This window comes from Oncorhynchus clarkii, chromosome 24, assembly GCF_045791955.1.
Source record: "Oncorhynchus clarkii lewisi isolate Uvic-CL-2024 chromosome 24, UVic_Ocla_1.0, whole genome shotgun sequence".
Lineage (NCBI taxonomy): Eukaryota > Metazoa > Chordata > Actinopteri > Salmoniformes > Salmonidae > Oncorhynchus > Oncorhynchus clarkii.
Window position 1 is genome coordinate 2,832,561 of NC_092170.1, and position 23,792 is coordinate 2,856,352.

Consider the following 23,792-nt stretch of genomic DNA (forward strand, 5'->3'; position numbering starts at 1 on the left):
TGTTGGCAGACGAGTTTGTGTTGACGCACAAGAGTGTGTTTTCGGCTCAAACTGAGAGAAGAACCACTGAGTTTCCTACCTTTAGCCCTAGTCGGCCCGCAGTAGTATATCAAGCACGCCAGAAGAATGAGCGTTCCTGTTTCTATTGTCATAAAGTGGGACATATGATTAATGATTGCTTCCTGCTTAAACGCAAACAAGGGATGCCTCTTCGTGCCAAGCCGCCAACAGGTGTTGGTCTAATTCGTACGGTTGTGAGGTCTGCAACAAAACAGGTGCCTCAGGGTAACTGTAGTTTGAAAGACCCAGTCCCCGACCGCAGTTATGAACCATTCATTTTCGAGGGGTTTGTGTCCCTAGAGAATGACGAAGCGTCTCAGCGTCCGGTTAAAATCCTTAGAGATACTGGTGCGGCGCAGTCGTTTATATTGTCTGATGTGTTGCCCTTATCTGACGATACATACTGTGGTTCCAGTGTGTTAGTGCAGGGTATTGAAATGGGTTTTGTCCCAGTGCCGTTGCACTTTGTGAAAGTACACTCTGAGTTAATCAGTGGAATATTCAGAGTGGGGGTACGTCCTAAGTTGCCAGTGAAAGGTGTGACCTTTATAATGGGTAACGATATTGCCGGAGGAAAGGTAGTACCCGTATTGGAAGTATTGGATAAAAGTGACCACTCTCTCTCGAATGAGTTGGCACAGAGTTATCCACATGTGTTCCCCGCTTGTGCTGTCACTCGTGCTCAGGCACTACAAGAGGGTGACGTGATAGATTTGTCGAACACTGTTCTGTTCAAAGAGGATGATCAAGAGGATGGATTGTGTGATACCTCTGAGAAGTTGATCACCTCTGACAAACAGCCCAGGAAAGAATTAAAGGACGTTGAACTTATTGCATCAATACAGTTACCAGTTACTCGTGAGCAGCTGATTGCTAACCAAAAGGTTGACAACAAACTTGCTAAATGTTTTTCTAGTGTTGTCTCATTGGAAGAGGTGAAGAAGAAGAATGTGGCTTACTTCATTGATGGTAATCTCCTCATGCGTAAATGGAAATCCCATGTTGACGCGGGTGGAGATTGGAATGCTGTTTACCAAATAGTGATTCCTACAGCCTTTCGACAAAATGTGTTATCCCTTGCTCATGATCACCAGTGGTCTGGTCATTTAGGAATTACAAAGACGTATGATCGGATCCTTCGACATTTCTTTTGGCCAGGTTTAAAACAAGATGTGGCTCAGTTCTGTCGGACATGCCACACCTGTCAGATAACAGGAAAACCAAATCAGGTTATTCCTCCTGCTCCTCTTTGTCCTATACCTGTCATAGGTGAACCATTTGAGCATGTGGTGGTTGATTGTGTCGGACCGTTACCGAAGACAAAATCGGGTAACCAGTTTTTGTTAACGATAATGTGTATGGCTACAAGATACCCCGAGGCTATTCCTCTGAGAAGGATTACAGCTCCGATAGTGAGTAAAGCCTTAATAAAATTCTTCACGACATTCGGGTTACCTAAGGTGGTACAAAGCGATCAAGGTACCAATTTCCTATCCAAGCTCTTCAAGCAGGTGTTGAAATCCTTATCAATTACGCACCGTGTATCAAGCGCCTATCACCCAGAGTCTCAGGGTGCGCTTGAAAGATGGCATCAGACACTGAAGTCTATGCTACGTAAATATTGTTTGGAATCTGAGAAAGATTGGGATGAGGGAGTTCCTCTAGTTTTGTTTGCTGCTCGTGAAACTGTGCAGGAGTCCCTAGGTTTCAGCCCGGCTGAACTAGTGTTTGGTCACACAGTAAGAGGACCAATGAAAGTCCTTAAAGAACAGTTCTTGTCCCAAGAGTTGTGTACCAGAGATGAGAATGTGTTGGACTATGTTAGTCGCTTTCGTGAGCGCCTACACCAAGCTTGTGCTCTTGCAAAGGAAGCTCTGTCTTCCTCACAGAGGAGCATGAAAAGACACTATGATAAAGAGGCTGTTTCTCGTCCACTACAGCCAGGTGACCAAGTACTGGTGTTATTACCTGTTCCAGGATCTTCACTGTCAGCTCGTTTCTCTGGTCCTTATTTAATTGAAAAGAAAATAAGTGAAACTGACTATGTGCTTCAAACTCCTGATAGAAAACGCCAATCTCGTGTGTGTCACATTAACATGTTGAAAGCATACCACACCCGACCCATCACACAGTTAGATAGTTCAAAAACAGAGGAAGGTACTGCTGTCTCCTCTGCTACTACTGCAATGATAGTGGACTGTCATATTGATGATGTTGATGGCTTGGAGTTGCGCAATACTCAGCAGCAGTGTGTTAGATTGCCCAACTCAGAAATGCTGCTGTCTATCCAGTCAGGTCTGGTTCATTTAACGGATGGACAGGCTAATGATATTGTGAGGCTACTACACAGTTTTCCATGTCTCTTTAATGACGTTCCTACTCGCACAAATGTGTTGGAACATGACATTAATGTTGGAAATGCTACACCTATCAAGCAACACCCATATCGTATCAACGCTTCCAAGAGGAAGATAATGAGGGATGAGGTGAGATATTTGTTGGAGAATGACCTGGCTAAGCCAAGTTCAAGCCCTTGGAGTTCTCCTTGCATTCTGGTTCCTAAACCTGATGGTACGTCCAGGTTATGTACGGATTATCGAAAGGTAAATTCTGTCACAATGCCAGATTCGTTCCCGTTACCCAGACTGGACGACTGTATCGACACTATTGGTGCTGCTAAGTATGTAACCAAGTTGGACCTCTTAAAAGGTTACTGGCAGGTTCCGTTAACTTCACGTGCTTCTGAGATTTCTGCCTTTGTGACCCCAGACAACTTCCTTCAGTACTCAGTCATGGCTTTTGGGATGCGAAATGCACCAGCCACTTTCCAACGACTGGTTAACTCTGTACTAGCTGGCGTTCCTAATTGTAGTGCATACCTTGATGACCTAGTGATTTATTCGTCTGAGTGGTCAGATCATGTTGACTCGCTAAGGGTAGTATGTGAACGGTTGGCAACTGCTTCTCTAACCCTGAACTTGGCAAAGTGTGAGTTTGGGAAGGCTACTGTTACCTATCTCGGTAAAGAGGTTGGCCATGGACAGGTGCGCCCTGTTGATGCCAAGGTCTTGGCTATAACTGCATTCCCTGCACCTACCACTAGACGAGAGCTACGCCGCTTTTTAGGGATGGTTGGCTACTACCGTAGCTTCTGTAAAAATTTCTCTGCGGTAGTTGCTCCATTGACTGATTTGCTCAGTCCGGCAAGACCATTTGTGTTGTCCCCTGATTGTAAGAGAGCTTTTGAATCAGCGAAAGCACTATTATGTAGTACCCCTGTACTTGCTGCTCCGGATTTTGAACAACCGTTCAAGCTTGAGGTAGATGCTAGTGCCAGAGGTGCTGGTGCTGTTCTACTGCAACAGGACAAGAGTGGAGTAGATCATCCCGTTTGTTATTTTTCACGTAAATTTAATAAATGTCAAACAAACTATGCGACAATAGAACAAGAAGCTCTTGCTTTGTTGTTGGCTCTGCAATACTTCGAAGTATACATTGGTTCCAGTGCCCTACCAGTGATTGTGTATACTGACCATAACCCCTTAGTTTTTCTCCACCGAATGTACAACCAGAACCAGCGCCTTATGCGTTGGGCGCTGATTGTACAAAATTATAATTTGGAGATCCGCCACAAAAAGGGTTCAGATAATGTGTTGGCAGATGCTTTGTCTCGTGTGTAAAAATGATTTTTGTATGTTTTGGCAAGGTTGACGTTGTTGTTGTAAGTATTAATTGTAATACTGTGGTCGCAATCCCTAGGGTTGCTCTTTTAAGGGTGGGAGTGTTACGGATACAGGTATCCTGTGTCTGTGTATCCTGTGTGTGTTTCTTTTCTCTCCTTCTCCCCTCACAGGTGAAAATCATTACTCCCCAATCAGTCAACAATCAACCCATCAATCAGAAGACACACCTCCTCCTGTTTCCTACCCTATCACAGTTCCTTCCCCATGGTTTAAAAACCCCATCATTTGTTTGTTCAGGAGCTCAATCTTTGTAATGCCATGTTGATAGATAGCTGTTCTTGGTAGATTTCAGGAGAGCTCAATCTTTGTAATGCCATGTTGGTAGATAGCTGTTCTTTATAGATTTCAGGAGAGCTCAATCTTTGTAATGACATGTTGGTAGATCTCTGCTCTTGATAGATTTCAGTAGCACAATCTCTTTGTAAATGCCATGTATGTAGATCTCTCTCTTTGTGTAATAATTAACCTCTTTTTTTGGTTTGAGCACCTCCAAATCACTTTGTCATCTCCTGTGAGTATTGTTTTTGTTTATGGTGTTTGCTGGTGGGAAAAAGGGGAAACCAAGACAAGTCGCCCATGGGCATACACTACCCGTAGGTAAACTTTGTTAACACACACTAGTTAGAACTGGGCGGACCACCCACTGTATTTTGGTTAGTTAGTTAGCTGTTGTTGAAATAGGCTAGTCTAGCTTAGGGGTGTTTTGAATACTTATTGTTTCTTTCCTTGGGTCCAGCTCAGCCCCTTTTTCCTGCTCCCCCCCCCCATTACCGTGTGTTTATAATAAACCCTGAGTTTGACGGTATTATTTCGGTTGTCGTGGTTATTTCGTTCACTTTTACTTTGTCACTATTATAATTTACATGAGTTATGTTACGGGTCTCACTACCATCCCCCCTAGACTGTCGGGCCAAAAGAGATTCGTAACACCAGCCTTGTCCTCGTCTACACTCGTGTTAACGAGAGAATCACTGACATGATGTCAGCTGGTCCTTTTGTGGCAGGGCTGAAATGCAGTGGAAAAGTTTTTTTGGGATTCAGTTAATTTGCATGGCAAATAGGGACTTTGCATCTAATTGCAATTCATCTGATCACTCTTCATAACATTCTGGAGTATATGCAAATTGCCATAATACAAACTGAGGAAGCAGACTTTGTGAAAATGTATATTTGTGTCATTCTCAAAACTTTTGGCCATGACTGCACTCTGTGTTTGAAAGAGGAGCATTCAAACTAACCACCACACTGTTAACCCCCATTCACAGCAGTCATACAGTTTAGTATCACCTATCATTGTCAAATTGAGTCTACTCCTTAGTGCCATGAAAGCCAAAACACAGTGGAAGCACTGTGCAATAGCACAGATTACAGTGCAGCAGAGCAAGGTAGCTCACAGTTCCTGCTATTACCTGTGTTATTTAGGCCGAACAACAGGGGGCATGATATTGCAAAGGACAGAACCCACACCACTGAGATCATAACAGTGACTCGTCTTCTGGAGCTGTAGCGCGTGTTGTACAGCATGGGCATGGCGACTGCTGTGTATCTGTTGTGGAAGGAAGCAGATGGGAGAAAAGACAAGGGAAAAACACAGTAGGAATAGACAAACTGGCTTTTCTACTGTGCAGACTACACGTGGAGTAACAGACAACATCTTTCTCCATCTTCTCTTAGTAGGGACATCAGGGATGTATGGGTAGAAAAAAGGTGGGTAAACTCTGATATGATGGGAGACGACTAACATACAGTAAACGCAAAAAAACTAATTTAGTATAACAGGTAAATGCTATTCAGGAAATAAAACGGTGCTTAATGTGCATTAACCCTTGTGCATTAAGTGTGTTTATATGAATTAACCCTCCACTACATCCCTGGCAGAGAACCTTATCAATTAACCTCTAGCCTGCTGTGTGACCTTATTAGTGAGTTAGAGAATCTCTACTTCCTAAGAATGTCAACTAACAGACTTACTTTATTGATTTCATTGTAATTTGGTTTGGAACCTTAAGGTACGAAGCCGAAGGCGACTTAAGCACTTAAAGCTATAATCCTTAGTTGCTAAATATATTGGACTTAGAAATGAATGATATCAAGCACCAGTCAAAAGTTTGGACACACCTACTCATTTAAGGATTTTTCTTTATTTTGACAATTTTTTACATTGTAGAATAATAGTGAAGAAATCAAAACTATGAAATAACATATGGAATCATGTAGTAACCCAAAGTGTTAAACAAATGAACAAATATTTTATATTATTCAAAGTAGCCACCCTTTGCCTTGATGACAGCTTTGCACACTCTTGGGATTCTCTCAACAAGTTTCATAAGGAATCCAACAGTCTTGAAGGAGTTCCCACATATGCTGAGCACTTGTTGGCGGCTTTTCCTTCACTCTGCGGTCCAACTCATCCCAAACCATCTCAATTGGGTTGAGGTCGGGTGATATTGGAGGCCAGGTCATCTAATGCAGCACTCCATCACAAATCTCAAATTTGGACTCATCAGACCAAAGGACAGATTTCCACCGGTCTAATGTCCATTGCTCGTGTTTCTTGGCCCAAGCAAGTCTCTTCTTCTTATTGGTGTCCTTTAGTAGTGGTTTCATTGCAGCAAGGCCTGATTCATGCAGTCTCCTCTGAACAGTTGATGTTGAGATGCGTCTGTTACTTGAACTCTGTGAAGCATTTATTTGGGCTGCAACCTGAGGTGCAGTTAACTCTAATGAACGTATCCTCTGCAGCAGAGGTAACTCGGTCTTCCTTTCCTGTTGCTGTCCTCATAAGAGCCAGTTTCATCATGATGGTTTTTGCAACTGCACTTGAAGAAACTTTAGAAGTTCTTGAAAAATTCTGGATTGACTGACCTTCATGTCTTAAAGTAATGATGGACTGTAATTTCTCTTTACTTATTTGAGCTGTTCTTTACATAATATGGACGTGGTCTTTCAGGGCTATTAGGGCTATCTTCTGTATATCACCCCTACCTTGTCACAACACAACTGATGGGCTCAAACGCATTAAGAAGGTAAGAAATTCCACAAATTAACTTAACAAGGCACACCTGTTAGTTGAAATGCATTCCAGATGACTACCTCATGAAGCTGGTTGAGAGAATGCCAAGAGTATGCAAAGCTGTCATCAAGGCAAAGGGTGGCTACTTTGAAGAATCTCACATATAAAATATATTTTCATTTGTTTAACACTTTTTTGGTTACTACATGATTCCATGTGTGTTATTTCACAGTTCTGATGTCTTCGATATTATTCTACAATGTAGAAAATATAAATAGTAAAGAAAAACCTTGGAATAAGTAGGTCTGTCCAAACTATACAGTACTGGTACAGTACATAATAACCATTGATTCTTGAAAAATATAATAATAATAATATTGTGAGCTTAGTTCCATTGTTGTACCCCATCAGAACCCCAAATTAGCTTGTTTTACTTCAATGTTTGTAAACAATGTAACTAGAAACACCATATAGCTTCAAATCACGGTAAAACTGTACATTTGAAATCATGGAGCGACAGTCCTTTCATCCATAGCTCTGTCTATGAATTTGAGAGTGGTTGTTGTTTCAATTAAGGACTCTAGCTTTATGGGTACTCTTTATTCAATATTACAGATCACATGACACAGGACTAATTGTTAATCACAGGACTATTCTATATAGGACTATTCACAGGACTATTCTCTCACTCTAAAATAAGTATCTGCAGTATAAACAACTCCAAGATTTTCTGCACACAATGAATGTGCAGACATTTTGTATTCAAATACAAATTACTTCAATAAATATTTAAATCACCTCTGAGTTATGCATTCACATAACCAAGGTGGTGTTCTGAACATGCATTTGAGTGACACGATAATCAGTGAAGTGGAAAATCATTCAAAATGAAAAGTGGCACACTGCATAGTCCATAAATAATGGCATTGGTATTTAATAGAAAGTACCAGCTGGGTTATGCAAGTAGGCCTTTTAGGCCCAGACTCCAATGAATTTGCTTAAAGATTTTCACTGCAAATCCACAATGGCACCTGCCTCCAGCCACGATTCAACAATTTCAAGAACACTTACCGATCAATGCTGATGGCACAGAGATTGAGGATGCTTGCAGTGCACATCATGACATCTAGGGTGACAAAGATGTCACAGTGGATTTTACTAAACCTCCACTCTCCCACCACCTGAAAGAAAGATGTTCCAACATTTAGAGACAACAGAAATATTTGTTTTATCCCCCTTCAGCACCGACTCAAACACTGACTGTTTTTCAGTTGCAGTTCAGTCAGATACGAAAAAGCACACCTTACATGCTCCTGAATAAATGTTATTCTCTTTTCAGCTGTTCTCATGAATCTTCCAATGCTTGCTCCATTCACCATCAAACAATTCTAAAAACCTGTTTTTGCTGTGTCATTACTGGGTATTGCGTGTAGATTGATGAGGGGAAAAAAACATTTCCATTTTAGAATAAGGCTGTAACGTAACAAAACATGGAAAAAGTCAAGGGGTCTGAATACCTTCCGAAATCAATGTATATACAGTATATACACATAGTGTATGCTGATCTTTCCATGACAGACTGACCTGGTGAATCCAGGTGAAAATGATGATCTGCTATTGATGTCCCTTGTTAAATCCACTTCAAATCAGTGTAGATGAGGGGAGGAGACAGGTTAAAGAAGGATTTTTAAGCCTCGAGACAATTGAGACATGGATTGTGTAAATGTGCCATTCAGATGGTGAATGGTTAAGATACAAGATTTAAGTGCCTTTGAACGGGGTATGGTAGTAGGTGCCAGGCACACTGGTTTGAGTATGTCAAGAACTGCAACGCTACTGGGTTTTTGACGCTTAACAGTTTCCCGTGTGTATCAAGAATGGCCCACCGCCCAATGGACATTCAGCCAACGGCAGGCCAGTTGTCGAAAATTTGTCATTGATTAACAAGGACAAAGGAGGCAGACACAAATTGTGCAGAGCAACAGAGGGGCTGTTAGTCAACTAACACTCAAGAACAACATTGGTGCCCAAAGACCCATAAAAGAAAGCACAACTCATTGTACATTGACACAAATGGGTTATGGCAGCGGATGACCTGACAGAGTTCCACTTCTTTCAGCAAAAAACAAGACTCTGCGGTTGCAGTGGGCTCAGGAACGAAAACACTGGAGAATTGGAAAAACATTGCCTGGTCTGATGAATCTCGGTTCCTGCCGTTGCACGCAGATGGGAGGACAGGGGAATGGAGAAAACCACGAGTACATGTATCCATCACGAAGGGTGTCAACATTGGAGGCTTACGGTGGTGGTGCGAGGTGTGTTTTTAATGGCACACATTGGGCCCCATCATAAAAGTGGAGCAATGTTTGAATGCCACAGGATATCTGAACAACATTGCCATCAGGTGCATCCCAGCATGGCAGCTAGGATTGTCCAGAAATGGTTCCACAAACATGACAGTGAATTGAGCTTATTGCGGTGGCCTGCCCAGTCACCAGATCTCAATTCAATTGCATCTGTGGAATGAGATGGAACAAGCTATTCACTACTAGCCAACTTGACACAACTGTGGGAAGCATTAGAGTCAACATGGTCCAGCATCCCTGTGGAACGCTTTCGACACCTTGTAGAGCCCATGCCCCGACAAATGGAGTCTGTTCTGGAGGGAAAAGGGAGGAATTGCAACTCAATATGAGGAAGGTGTTCCTAATGTTTGGTATAGTCAGTGTATATTAACTCAGTGCCAAGTTTATTAGGTACAGCCAACTAGTACTGGGTCAGATCCTATAATGTCTCCAGAAGTTATCACTTTTCTATTTATTCCTTATGTTATTTTTATTTATATATTTGTATTTTTTCTACTATTTCTCTTTTTTTATTATTATTGTTGGGAAGGGCCCATAAGTAAGCATTTCACTGTTGTTTACGTAGCACATGACAAATACAATTTGATTTGAACAGTCTTAATTCTTCAGAGCATGGGTTGATTCTATTTTCAAACATTTCTCAATTGGTATCAAAGGGACCTAACGTTTGCCAGGAAAACATTCCCCACACCATTACACAACCAGCATGTACCTTTGGCATCAGGCAGTATGGGGCCATGGACTCATGCTGCTCACGCCAAATCCTGACTCTGCAAATCAGCATGACGCACAGGAACTGGGATTTGTCAGACCAGGCAATGTTTTTCCACTCCTCAATTGTCCAGTGTTGGTGATCTCGTGCCCACTAGAGCCGCTGATAGGAGTGGAACCCGGTGTGGTTGTCTGCTGTAATAGCCCACAAGGACCGACGAGTTGTGCATTCCGAGATGCCGTTCTGCACACCACAGTTGTATTGAGCCGTTATTTGCCTGTCTGTGGCCAGCCTGTTAGCCTGCACGATTCTTGCCATTCTCCTTCAACTTCAACAAGCTGTTTTCGGCCCATAGGACTGCCGCTGACTGGATGTTTTCTGTTTGTTGCACCATTGTTGATAAACCCTAGACATTGTTGTGTGTGAAAAGCCAAGGAGTCTGGTCGTTTCTGAGATACTGGAACCGGCGCAGCAGGCACAGACGATCAATACAGTACCACGCTCAATGTCTCTTAGGTCACTCAAATTTGCCCATTCTAAAGTTCAATCGAACAGTAACAGAATGGCTTGATGCATGTCTGCCTGCTTTATATAGCAAGCAAATCTTCTATTTTTTGAGAATGGGGTGGTGTACCTAATAAACTGGCTGAGTGAATGCATGTACACACACAACTGGTAAAAAGTTTTAGAACACGTTTTAGAACTGAACTCATTCAAGGGTTTTTCTTTATTTTTACTATTGTCTACATTGTAGTAAAGGCATCAAAACATATGGAATCATGTAGTTAAATCAAAATATATTTATATTTGAGATTATTCAAATAGCCATCCTTTGTCTTGATGACAGCTTTGTACACTTTTGGAATTCTCTCAACCAGCTTCACCTGGAAGGCTTTTCCAACAGTCTTGAAGGAGTTCCCACATATGCTGAGAACTTGTTGGGTGCTTTCCCTTCACACTTTTTTGGTTACTACATGATTCCATATGTGTTATTTCATAGTTTGATGTCTTCACTATTATTCTACAACATAGAAAATATGAAAAATAAAGAAAAACCCTTGAATGAGTAGGTGTTCTAAAACTTTGACTGGTAGAGTGTGTGATATATATATTGTAGCAGGCTCAATAACGCACCAGTAGCACAACTAGAACACACATGGGGAGTTTATTAGGGATTTTTGTACACTCTGGAAAAGGGTGGGAATTCAACTATTTCACAGTCCACAAACCGGTCTTGTTGTCCGTTCTGTTCTCCAGGGGTAATCCTAAAACTCGGGTCCTCAGCCAATCCTGTTCGGTACACAAGGGGGGTAATCAGACAGTCCAGGTCACAACGGGTTAACACACAGATATTGCTCTCTCTTCTCCCACTCTTCATCACGCACGCTTTGCTATCCATTCTCTGCCCCTTTGTGCCGGCTGCTTCCTATTTTATCCCCAAGCACTCCCTGGCTTAATGATCCACAGTCTCGCCTCGTTGGGGCAGGAAGTCCATATAAGACTTGGGAGTGGAGCCAGCGGGCTGCAAGATATCTCCCTTCAATAACCACTCCCCTCACCTCTCCCTGCTGTCTGCCCCACACACACACCAGCTCCGACCGTGAGGGAGGGGCGGTCCAGCTACCTAGAGCATCCCTTCTGGAGAGGGCATCGGCATTTCCATGGGCTGCACCTGATCTGTGGATGACAGGGAAAGCAAAGGGCTGTAAGGATAGGAACCAGCGGATGACCTGGGCGTTACTGTCCTCATTCGGTGACATACAAACAACTGTGCATGGTCCATTATGAGGGTGAAGTGCCGTCACAATAAGGAATACTTCAGCATTTCCAGCGCCCACTTGATCACTAGATAGTGGAATATCTTTGTTCCCGCAGCAACAGCTTCAAGCTAATGTACATGACTGGGTGTTCCTCACCTTCTTGTAGCTGTGACAGGACGGCACCCACCCCTGTTTCGGACACATCGGGCTGTACCACCAGTGGTTTGGAGAAGTCGAGGGTCACCAGCACGGGTCCAGAACAGAGTGCTCCCTTTAGGTCCTGGAAGACTTTCTCCATCTCCTCGGTCCACGTCACTTGAGCGGGCAGATGGCTCCTGGACAGATCTGTAAGGAGGCTGGCTAGGGAGGCAAAGTGGGGAATAAATCTCTGGTAATAACTTGTCAATCCCACAAACGTGCGTAGCTGCTTCTTAGTGAGGGGGCGAGGCCAGTCCCGAATCGCCTCCGCTTTCCTCACCTGGGGTTTGACACGTCCCCTCGCGATCGTGTACCCAGGATACTCAGGCATACGAGCATACAATTATTTGGGTTTGCTGTTAGCCCCGCCTCCCGTAAGGCCTGCAGTACCACACTCACCTGTTTTAGATGTGTCTCCCACTCGCTCCCATGGATCACACTATCGTCAATGTATGACACCGCATACTCCCGATGGGGTCGGAGAACCCGGTCCATCATACTCTGGAAGGTGGCCAGGGCCCCGTGCAGCCCAAAGGACAGCTTCTTGTAATGGAACAGCCCGCCAGGGGTGGCAAAAGCAGTTTTCTCCCGTGTCTCGGGAGTTAAGGGCACCTGCCAATAACCCTTCGTCAGGTTGAGTGTGCTGATAAATTGGGCGGTCCCTAGCCATTCCATTAATTCAGCAACTCAAGGCATGGGGTAGGTGTCGAACTTTGAGATTTAATTTACCTTTCTAAAAATAATTACACAAGCGAATGGTGCCGTCTGGTTTCGGCACCAACACTATGGGGCTGCACCACTCGCTATGCGACTCTTCGATTATATCAGCTTTCAACATAGTTTTTTCCTCGGCCCTGACAGCCTCTCTTCCGGTATGCGGTAAGGTCTCAACTTCACCTTTTTCCCGGGTTCGGTGATGATGTTGTGTCAAATCGGTGTGTCCTGGTTCACTGGAGAACACATCCTGGTTTTGGCAAACCAACTCCCTCAGCTCCTGCTTCTGTGTTTGGCTCAGCTGGTCCCCCAGTGGCACCTCTGCCGGCTTGGTCTCTGTGGTAACCTTCTTCGGGGAAATAGAGTAGAGTGCATTTCTTTAGCAAATTCACATGGTAAATCTGGGTTAAATGCCTAAGTTCCGGCTATCTGACCCTATAGTTAACTTCACCCTCGTTCTCAATGACTTCATATGGGAACAACACTTTGTCTTCTGGCTGGAAGTCCCTTCGTTGTGCCCCTCTGTTGTACACCCACGCTTGGGCCTCTTGTATGTGTTCCCGTACCAAGGGCCACAGGGTTGCCATGCGGTCTATCAAGTCTTCCACGTGCTCCACCAAAAGCGTGCCTTGAGCCTGTCTAAGGTCTTCGACACCCATAGGTGAGCCCCAAGAAGGTGGGAGTGCGCCAACTGTAGGAGAGATGGTACAACGGGACGGGGTACCAACAACAACTCCATACATTCGTCATTCTTCTTCACGACCTGACATAGCAACTTTTTCTTTATAGAAAAATGCCTCGTTGCGGCAGGAAGTCCATATAAGGCTCGGGGGTATATATACACACACACACACACACACACACACAGTGGGGAGAACAAGTTTTATTTATTTATTTTTATTTCACCTTTATTTAACCAGGTAGGCTAGTTGAGAACAAGTTCTCATTTACAACTGCGACCCGGCCAAGATAAAGCATAGCAGTGTGAACAGACAACACAGAGTTACACATGGAGTAAACAATTAACAAGTCAATAACACAGTAGAAAAAAAAGAGAGTCTATATACATTGTGTGCAAAAGGCATGAGGAGGTAGGCGAATAATTACAATTTTGCAGATTAACACTGGAGTGATAAATGATCAGATGGTCATGTACAGGTAGAGATATTGGAACTGGAACGAAAGGCGGCCAAATGAGGTGTTGGCTTTAGGGATGATCAGTGAGATACACCTGCTGGAGCGCGTGCTACGGGTGGGTGTTGCCATCGTGACCAGTGAACTGAGATAAGGCAGAGCTTTATCTAGCATGGACTTGTAGATGACCTGGAGACAGTGGGTCTGGCGACGAATATGTAGCGAGGGCCAGCTGACTAGAGCATACAGGTCGCAGTGGTGGGTGGTATAAGGTGCTTTAGTAACAAAACGGATGGCACTTTGATAAACTGCATCCAGTTTGCTGAGTAGAGTATTGGAAGATATTTTGTACTTATAGATGTCCACATATTCTAGGTCGGAACCATCCAGGGTGGTGATGCTAGTCGGGCGTGCGGGTGCAGGCAGTGAACGGTTGAAAAGCATGCATTTGGTTTTTCTAGCGTTTAAGAGCAGTTGGAGGCCACGGAAGGAGTGTTGTATGGCGTTGAAGCTCGTTTGGAGGTTAGATAGCACAGTGTCCAAGGAAGGGCCGGAAGTATACAGAATGGTGTCGTCTGCGTAGAGGTGGATCAGGGAATCGCCCGCAGCAAGAGCAACATCATTGATATATACAGAGAAAAGAGTCGGCCCGAGAATTGAACCTTGTGGCACCCCCATAGAGACTGCCAGAGGACCGGACAACATGCCCTCCAATTTGACACACTGAACTCTGTCTGCAAAGTAGTTGGTGAACCAGGCAAGGCAGTCATTAGAGAAACCGAGGCTACTGAGTCTGCTGATAAGAATATGGTGATTGACAGAGTCGAAAGCCTTGGCCAGGTCGATGAAGACGGCTGCACAGTACTGTCTTTTATCGATGGTGGTTATGATATCGTTTAGTACCTTGAGCGTGGCTGAAGTGCACCCGTGACCGGCTCGGAAACCAGAATGCACAGCGGAGAAGGTACGGTGGGATTCGAGATGGTCAGTGACCTGTTTGTTGACTTGGCTTTCGAAGACCTTAGATAGGCAGGGCAGGATGGATATAGGTCTGTAACAGTTTGGGTCCAGGGTGTCTCCCCCTTTGAAGAGGGGGATGACTGCGGCGGCTTTACAATCCTTGGGGATCTCAGACGATATGAAAGTGAGGTTGAACAGGCTGGTAATCAGGGGTTGTGACAATGGCGGCGGATAGTTTCATAAATAGAGGGTCCAGATTGTCAAGCCCAGCTGATTTGTACGGGTCCAGGTTTTGCAGGTCTTTCAGAACATCTGCTATCTGGATTTGGGTAAAGGAGAACCTGGAGAGGCTTGGGCGAGTAGCTGCGGGGGGGGGGGGGGGGGGGGGGCTGTTGGCCGAGGTTGGAGTAGCCAGGAGGAAGGCATGGCCAGCCGTTGAGAAATGCTTGAAGTTTTCGATTATCATGGATTTATCGGTGCTGACCGTGTTACCTAGCCTCAGTGCAGTGGGCAGCTGGGAGGAGGTGCTCTTGTTCTCCATGGACTTTACAGTGTCCCAGAACGATTTGGAGTTAGAGCTACAGGATGCAAATTTCTGCCTGAAGAAGCTGGTCTTGGCTTTCCTGACTGACTGCGTGTATTGGTTCCTGACTTCCCTGAACAGTTGCATATCGCAGGGACTATTCGATGCTATTGCAGTCCACCACAGGATGTTTTTGTGCTGATCGAGGGCAGTCAGGTCTGGAGTGAAGCAAGGGCTATATCTGTTCTTAGTTCTGCATTTTTTGAACTGAGCATGCTTATCTAAAATGGTGAGGAAGTTACTTTTAAATAATGACCAGGCATCCTCAACTGACAGGATGAGGTCAATATCCTTCCAGGATACCCGGGCCAGGTCGATTAGAAAAGCCTGCTCGCAGAAGTGTTTTAGGGAGCGTTTGACAGTGATGAGTGGTGGTCGTTTGACTGCGGAACCGTAGCGGATACAGGCAATGAGGCAGTGATCGCTGAGATCCTGGTTGAAGACAGCGGAGGTGTATTTGGAGGGCCAGTTGGTCAGGATGACGTCTATGAGGGTGCCCTTGTTTACAGATTTAGGGTTGTACCTGGTGGGTTCCTTGATGATTTGTGTGAGATTGAGGGCATCTAGCTTAGATTGTAGGACTGACGGGGTGTTAAGTATTTAATACACTGCCGATTTTGCAGGTTTTCCTACTTACAAAGCATGTAGAGGTCTGTCATAGGTAACCTTCAAATGTGAGAGATGGAATCTAAAACAAAAATCTAGAAAATCACATTGTAGGATTTTTGGTACATATTTGGTACAGAAACCTTTGTTTGCAATTACAGAGATCATACGTTTCCTGTAGTTCTTGACCAGGTTTGCACACACTGCAGCAGGGATTTTGGCCCACTCCTCCATACAGACCTTCTCCAGATCCTTCAGGTTTCGGGGCTGTCGCTGGGCAATACGGACTTTCAGCTCCCTCCAAAGATTTTCTATTGGGTTCAGGTCTGGAGACTGGCTAGGCCACTCCAGGACCTTGAGATGCTTCTTACGGAGCCACTCCTTAGTTGCCCTGGCTGTGTGTTTCGGGTCGTTGTCATGCTGGAAGACCCAGCCACGACCCATCTTCAATGCTCTTACTGAGGGAAGGAGGTTGTTGGCGAAGATCTCGCGATACATGGCTCCATCCATCCTCCCTTCAATACGGTGCAGTCGTCCTGTCCTCTTTGCAGAAAAGCATCCCCAAAGAATGATGTTTCCACCTCCATGCTTCACGTTTGGGATGGTGTTCTTGGGGTTGTACTCATCCTTCTTCTTCCTCCAAACATAGCGAGTGGAGTTTAGTCCAAAAAGCTCTATTTTTGTCTCATGACCTCCTCCCATTCCTCCTCTGGATCATCCAGATGGTCATTGGCAAACTTCAGACGGGCAGTGGACATGCGCTGGCTTGAGCAGGGGGACCTTGTGTACGCTGCAGGATTTTAATCCATGACGGCGTAGTGTGTTACTAATGGTTTTCTTTGAGACTGTGGTCCCAGCTCTCTTCAGGTCATTGACCAGGTCCTGCCGTGTAGTTCTGGGCTGATCCCTCACCTTCCTCATGATCATTGATGCCCCACGAGGTGAGATCTTGCATGGAGCCCCAGATCGAGGGTGATTGACCGTCATCTTGAACTTCTTCCATTTTATAATAATTGCGCCAACAGTTGTTGCCTTCTCACCAAGCTGCTTGCCTATTGTCCTGTATCCCATCCCAGCCTTGTGCAGGTCTACAATTCTATCCCTGATGTCCTTACACAGCTCTCTGGTCTTGGCCATTGTGGAGAGGTTGGAGTCTGTTTGATTGAGTGTGTGGACAGGTGTCTTTTATACAGGTAACAAGTTCAAACAGGTGCAGTTAATACAAGTAATGAGTGGAGAACAGGAGGGCTTCTTAAAGAAAAACTAACAGGTCTATGAGAGCCGGAATTCTTACTGGTTGGTAGGTGATCAAATACTTATGTCATGCAATAAAATGCTAATTAATTACTTTTAAAAAATCATACAATGTGTGGCTCGGGGGTTTATATATATACAGTGCCTTGCGAAAGTATTCGGCCCCCTTGAACTTTGCGACCTTTTGCCACATTTCAGGCTTCAAACATAAAAAGATATAAAACTGTATTCTTTTGTGAAGAATCAACAACAAGTGGGACACAATCATGAAGTGGAACGACATTTATTGGATATTTCAAACTTTTTTAACAAATCAAAAACTGAAAAATTGGGCGTGCAAAATTATTCAGCCCCCTTAAGTTAATACTTTGTAGCGCCACCTTTTGCTGTGATTACAGCTGTAAGTCGCTTGGGGTATGTCTCTATCAGTTTTGCACATCGAGAGACTGACATTTTTTCCCATTCCTCCTTGCAAAACAGCTCGAGCTCAGTGAGGTTGGATGGAGAGCATTTGTGAACAGCAGTTTTCAGTTCTTTCCACAGATTCTCGATTGGATTCAGGTCTGGACTTTGACTTGGCCATTCTAACACCTGGATATGTTTATTTTTTAACCATTCCATTGTAGATTTTGCTTTATGTTTTGGATCATTGTCTTGTTGGAAGACAAATCTCCATCCCAGTCTCAGGTCTTTTGCAGACTCCATCAGGTTTTCTTCCAGAATGGTCCTGTATTTGGCTCCATCCATCTTCCCATCAATTTTAACCATCTTCCCTGTCCCTGCTGAAGAAAAGCAGGCTCAAACCATGATGCTGCCACCACCATGTTTGACAGTGGGGATGGTGTGTGTTCAGGGTGATGGGCTGTGTTGCTTTTACGCCAAACATAACGTTTTGCATTGTTGCCAAAAAGTTAAATTTTGGTTTCATCTGACCAGAGCACCTTCTTCCACATGTTTGGTGTGTCTCCCAGGTGGCTTGTGGCAAACTTTAAACGACACTTTTTATGGATATGTTTAAGAAATGGCTTTCTTCTTGCCACTCTTCCATAAAGGCCAGATTTGTGCAATATACGACTGATTGTTGTCCTATGGACAGAGTCTCCCACCTCAGCTGTAGATCTCTGCAGTTCATCCAGAGTGATCATGGGCCTCTTGGCTGCATCTCTGATCAGTCTTCTCCTTGTATGAGCTGAAAGTTTAGAGGGACAGCCAGGTCTTGGTAGATTTGCAGTGGTCTGATACTCCTTCCATTTCAATATTATCGCTTGCACAGTGTTCCTTGGGATGTTTAAATCTTGGGAAATCTTTTTGTATCCAAATCCGGCTTTAAACTTCTTCACAACAGTATCTCGGACCTGCCTGGTGTGTTCCTTGTTCTTCATGATGCTCTCTGCGCTTTTAACGGACCTCTGAGACTATCACAGTGCAGGTGCATTTATACGGAGACTTGATTACACACAGGTGGATTGTATTTATCATCATTAGTCATTTAGGTCAACATTGGATCATTCAGAGATTCTCACTGAACTTCTGGAGAGAGTTTGCTGCACTGAAAGTAAAGGGGCTGAATAATTTTGCACGCCCAATTTTTCAGTTTTTGATTTGTTAAAAAAGTTTGAAATATCCAATAAATGTCGTTCCACTTCATGATTGTGTCCCACTTGTTGTTGATTCTTCACAAAAAAATACAGTTTTATATCTTTATGTTTGAAGCCTGAAATGTGGCAAAAGGTCGCAAAGTTCAAGGGGGCCGAGTACTTTCGCAAGGCACTGTATATAAACCCCCAAGCCTTATATGGACTTCCTGCCCCAACGAGGCGATGCCCCATTTTTCTATAAAGAAAAAGTTGCTATGTCAGGTCGTATATATATTATATATATATATAAACAAACAAACAAACACGGCAAAAAAAGAAACATCCGCTCACTGTCAACAGCATTTATTTTCAGCAAACTTAACATGTAAATATTTGTAGGAACATAACAAGGTTCAACAACTGAGACATAAACTGAACAAGTTCCACAGGCATGGGACTAACAGAAATTGAATAATGTGTCCCTGAACAAAGGGGGGGGGGGGGGGGGGGGGTCAAAATCAAAAGTAAGTCAGTATCTGGTGTGGCCACCAGCTGCATTAAGTCCCTGCAGTGCATCTCCTCCTCGTGGACTCCACCAGATTTGCCAGTTCTTGCTGTGAGATGTTACTCTTCCACCAAGGCGCCTGCAAATTCCCAGACATTTCTGGGGGGAATGGACCTAGCTCTCAGACCATGATGGACCCTCCACCTCCAAATTGATCCCACTCCAGAGTACAGGCCTCGGTGTAACGCTCATTCCTTTGATGATATATGCATATCCGACCATCACCCCTGGTGAGACAACTGTGACTCGTCAGTGAAGAGCACTTTTTGCCAGTCCTGTCTAGACCAGCGACGGTGGGTTTGTGCCCCCAAGCAACGTTGTTGCCCCGTCATGTCTGGTGAGGACCTGCCTTACAACAGGCCGACAAGTCCTCAATCCAGCCTCTCTCAGCCTATTGCGGACAGTCTGAGCACTAATGGAGGGATTGTGTGTTCCTGGTGTAACTCGGACAGTTTGTTGCCATCCTGTTCCTGTCCCACAGGTGTGATGTTCGAATGTACCGATCCTGTGCAGGTGTTACACGTTGTCTGCCACTGTGAGGATGATCAGCTGTCTGCCCGTCTCCCTGTAGCTCTGTCTTGGGTGTCTCACAGTACGGACATTGCAATTTATTGCCCTGGCCACATCTGCAGTCCTCATGCCTCCTTGCAGCATGCCTAAGGCACATTCACGCAGATGAGCAGGGACCCTGGGCATCTTTCTTTTGGTGTTTTTCAGAGTCAGTAGAAAGGCCTCTTTAGTGTCCTAAGTTTTCATAACTGTGACCTTAATTGCCTACCATCTTTAAGCTGTTAGTGTCTTAACGGCCATTCCACAGGTGCATGTTCATTAATTGTTTATGGTTCACTGAACAAACATGAGAAACAGTGTTTAACCCCTTGACAATGAAGATCTGTGAAGTTATTTGGATTTTTATGAATTATCTTCGAAAGACAGGGCCCTGAAAAAGGGAAGTACATTTTTTGCTGAATTTATACATACATAATATTACACACACACACACATATTCAAAAGTTTGGGGTCACAGACATTTTTTGTCCATTAAAATAACATCAAATTGATCAGAGATACAGTGTAGACATTGTTAATGTTGTAAATGACTATTGTAGCTGGAAACAGCAGATTTTTTAATGGAATATCTACATAGGCATAGAGGCCCATTATCAGCAAACATCACTCCTGTGCTCCTGTGTTTTAGATAATCCAAGTGTATTATTTTAAAAGGCTAATTGATCATTAGAAAACCCTTTTGCAATTATGTTAGCACAGCTGAAAACTGTTGAGTATCTGGAGCATCCGCATTTGTGGGTTCAATTACAGGCTCAAAATAGCCAGAAACAAAGTACCTTCTGAAACTCGTCAGTCTCTTCTTGTTCTGAGAAATGAAGGCTGTTCCATGCGAGAAATTACCAAGAAACTGAAGATCTCGTACAACACTGTGCACTACTCACTTCACATAACAGTGCAAACTGGCTCTAACCAGAATAGAAAGAGGAGTGGGAGTCTCAGGCGCACAACGGAGCAAGAGGACAAGTACATTAGTGTGTCTAGTTTGAGAAACAGAAGCCTCAACTGGCAGCTTCATTAAATAGCACTGCCTCCAGTCCACTTACCGATATCTGAACAAGAGAGCCTAATCCAAATTGCAACAAGCGGTTCTGTGAAAATTGAATTTAAATTAGAAGCCACTGCCAGATTTCTGGATTGAGCTGCGCTCAGAGTATCCTGCCTTGGCAAATCTCGCTGTTAAGACACTGATGCCCTTTGCAACCACATACCTACAGTGGGGCAAAAAAAAGTATTTAGTCAGCCACTAATTGTGCAAGTTCTCCCACTTAAAAAGATGAGAGAGGCCTGTAATCATAGGTACACTTCAACTATGACAGACAAAATGAGAAAAAGAAATCCAGAAAATCACATTGTAGGATTTTTAATGAATTTATTTGCAAATGGTGGAAAATAAGTATTTGGTCAATAACAACAGTTTCTCAATACTTTGTTATATACCCTTTGTTGGCAATGTGCATCCTTTCAAGCACACCCTTCTCATTAACCTGTGGTGAGTTGACAATTTCCGATGAACAAATAAGGTTTTATATGTAAGATGGTTAATAAAAGAGCAAAAATGTTGATTATTTGTACATTATTATTTGTGCCCTTCCCACCAGCCGGATTGTGAAAAAAACTCACACTCATTCTTATGTTTAATAAATGTATTGTATAGTGCGTGTGTGGCAGGCTTACAATGATGGCAAAAAACAACATTTGAGAGTGCGCTGACCCTTGCACTAGAGGGGGTAGGCAGCTGGAGGTTGAATGTTTGAAGAGGTATGGGACTATAACAAATATGGGAACCACTGTTCTAGACGATTCGGTGCTTTGAACTTGCCCCAGTGCACAAAGCGAGGTCCATACAGAAATGGTTGGTGTGGAAGAATTTGACTGGCCTGCACAGAGCCCTGACATCAACCACATCGAAAACCTTTGGAATGAATTGGAACGCCAAGTTCCAGGCCTAATCACAAAACCTCACTAATGCTTGTGGCTGAATGGAAGCAAGTCCCCACCGCAATGTTCCAACATCTAGTGGAAAGCCTTCCCCTAAAAGTGGAGGCTGTTATAGCAGCAAAGGCAGGGACCAACTCCATATTAATGCCCATGATTTTGGAATGAGATGTCAGACGAGCAGGTGTCCACATACTTTTGGTCATGACAGAGAGAGATTTTAATAACGAGTAGCCGATGCTTCTACTTCATTCCCAAGAGCCTGATGAACCCATTCGTATTCACAAACCACCTCCACTCTCTACATGAACAGGGCTGCCATGGTCTAGCTACTAGCTAATATCCCCGCATGACTGACAGTGCGCTTCGAAGCCTGCCCATCGTGGCAGATCCTAAGCCTTTCCCCTGCACCTCTACTGAGAGTGGCTTCTCACTCAATCATATTGGAGTCGTCAAGCTCAGAGATATCTGCATCTCACCTTTTTCTTTTTTTAAACAGCCAGAACTGCGAAGCCGCTCTCACGGAGACCTGTCTGATGAATCTCTGTCCTGAGGCAGTGTGTTATTAATTATGCCAAACTCAGGCTTGAAGAGGGTTATGTCTTTGCTCCTGGTTGTCAGTCTGCAGCCCTGCCAGTGATTAAAGAATGATCTGACAAACCTAATGAGAGACTCTTTATACCAGGCTCCACAAATCAGCCTCCTAACACACCTCCCAAACTGGTGGGAATGGAGATCATTATGAACACCCATAGACATCATGGTAAGGGCTTATTGGAAACATATATCTACCTTCACCATGATATAAGTGATGCTGGAAAATGTTGGATCGATTTGGTCGGTGACTGCCCTGACATCGTAAAAATAAAACGTAGCGAGAAATCCAATTGCTGTTAACGTCAACTGCGGCCCGATACATATTTTCTGATTTAGTCCTGACGTTTTGTTTTTCTCATTTTGCGTGGGGATTGTATATTAGATCTCGCACTTTCTCAGAAATGTCAACATTTCGTTTGCCATCTGCACAGACACTTTGTTTAACATACTGTGAGGCTGGCTGGGAGGAGAGAGGCTAAGCATCTTTCCCAGCTGCTCATCAAAGCCAATAAACATCTGAAGACCTAAGGTCATCTAGCATATGTCAAGAAGAGGTTCTTAATATACCACATTTGGCGTGGTCGAACTAAGGCGTAACATATTCATAATTAATGCAAATGTAGCATTTAGCGAGAAAGGGCAACAGTGCTCCTGCAGCAGACTGTGACCAACACATTACCACAGCTTGTTGTTAGACTAGGAAGATAAATGAACCTGAACAAGATCTCAGCAAGATGAAAACAAATAGACAATGGTCACGCAGCAAATTACAATGTTCTCCCGGGAGAGGGACGATAATCCAAAACACGGCATTGTAATAAAAGATCAACGTGTTTATTTTCGTTGTGTCGAAGCATAATCCTACATGACATCTCTTTTCTCTGATAGAAATCGAACGTTTCATGAGTGTGAATCATCCCAGAAAAATCCACCAGTTTCACTTAAGGGCAGTGCTGATTCTCATGCTAACACTAAGCCCTTGTTATGTTGCCAAGCTGCAGCCTACTGCATAAGAGGCACAGATTTTAATTTGTGCCATTTCCATAGCATTGTAAAGGCTGGTTATGCTACTATTAGTCGGTAAGACAAATAAAGGGATTTGTGCACAACAAACCATCAAATCTCCTTAACTTCTTGTTAAACCTGTACTAATCCACACGACCTTAAACTTGGTATCCTTTGTAATACAATTGAGAGGCCCGTTTGAAGGAAGCTGAGGGTCACTGTGGAAAGGTTGTGTAACGAGTTAGCCTACTGTATGTGGCATTTCTCAACTTTTAGTCAGATGTAGCCTAGCGGTTTAGAGCGTTGGGCCAGTAACCAAAAGGTCGCTGGTTTGAATCCCCGAGCCAACTACGTGAAAAATATGTCAATGTGCCCTTGAGCAAGGCACTTAACCCCGATTGCTCCTGTAAATTGCTCTGGATAAGAGCATCTGCAAAATG

The 23,792-nt window shown here is 44.0% G+C and overlaps 1 protein-coding gene across 1 annotated transcript in view; it reads right to left on the reverse strand.

Moving 5' to 3' along the window:
* Positions 1 to 23,792, reverse strand: part of LOC139382369 (D(2)-like dopamine receptor) — a 60,318-nt gene that overhangs the window by 17,399 nt on the left and 19,127 nt on the right. Inside the window, exons 3-4 of the mRNA XM_071126367.1 lie at positions 7,888 to 7,997; positions 5,213 to 5,349 (exon numbers count right to left, since the gene is read on the reverse strand). Of these exons, the coding sequence (XP_070982468.1) occupies positions 5,213 to 5,349; positions 7,888 to 7,997 (247 nt within the window). The remainder of the gene's footprint in view (positions 1 to 5,212; positions 5,350 to 7,887; positions 7,998 to 23,792) is intronic.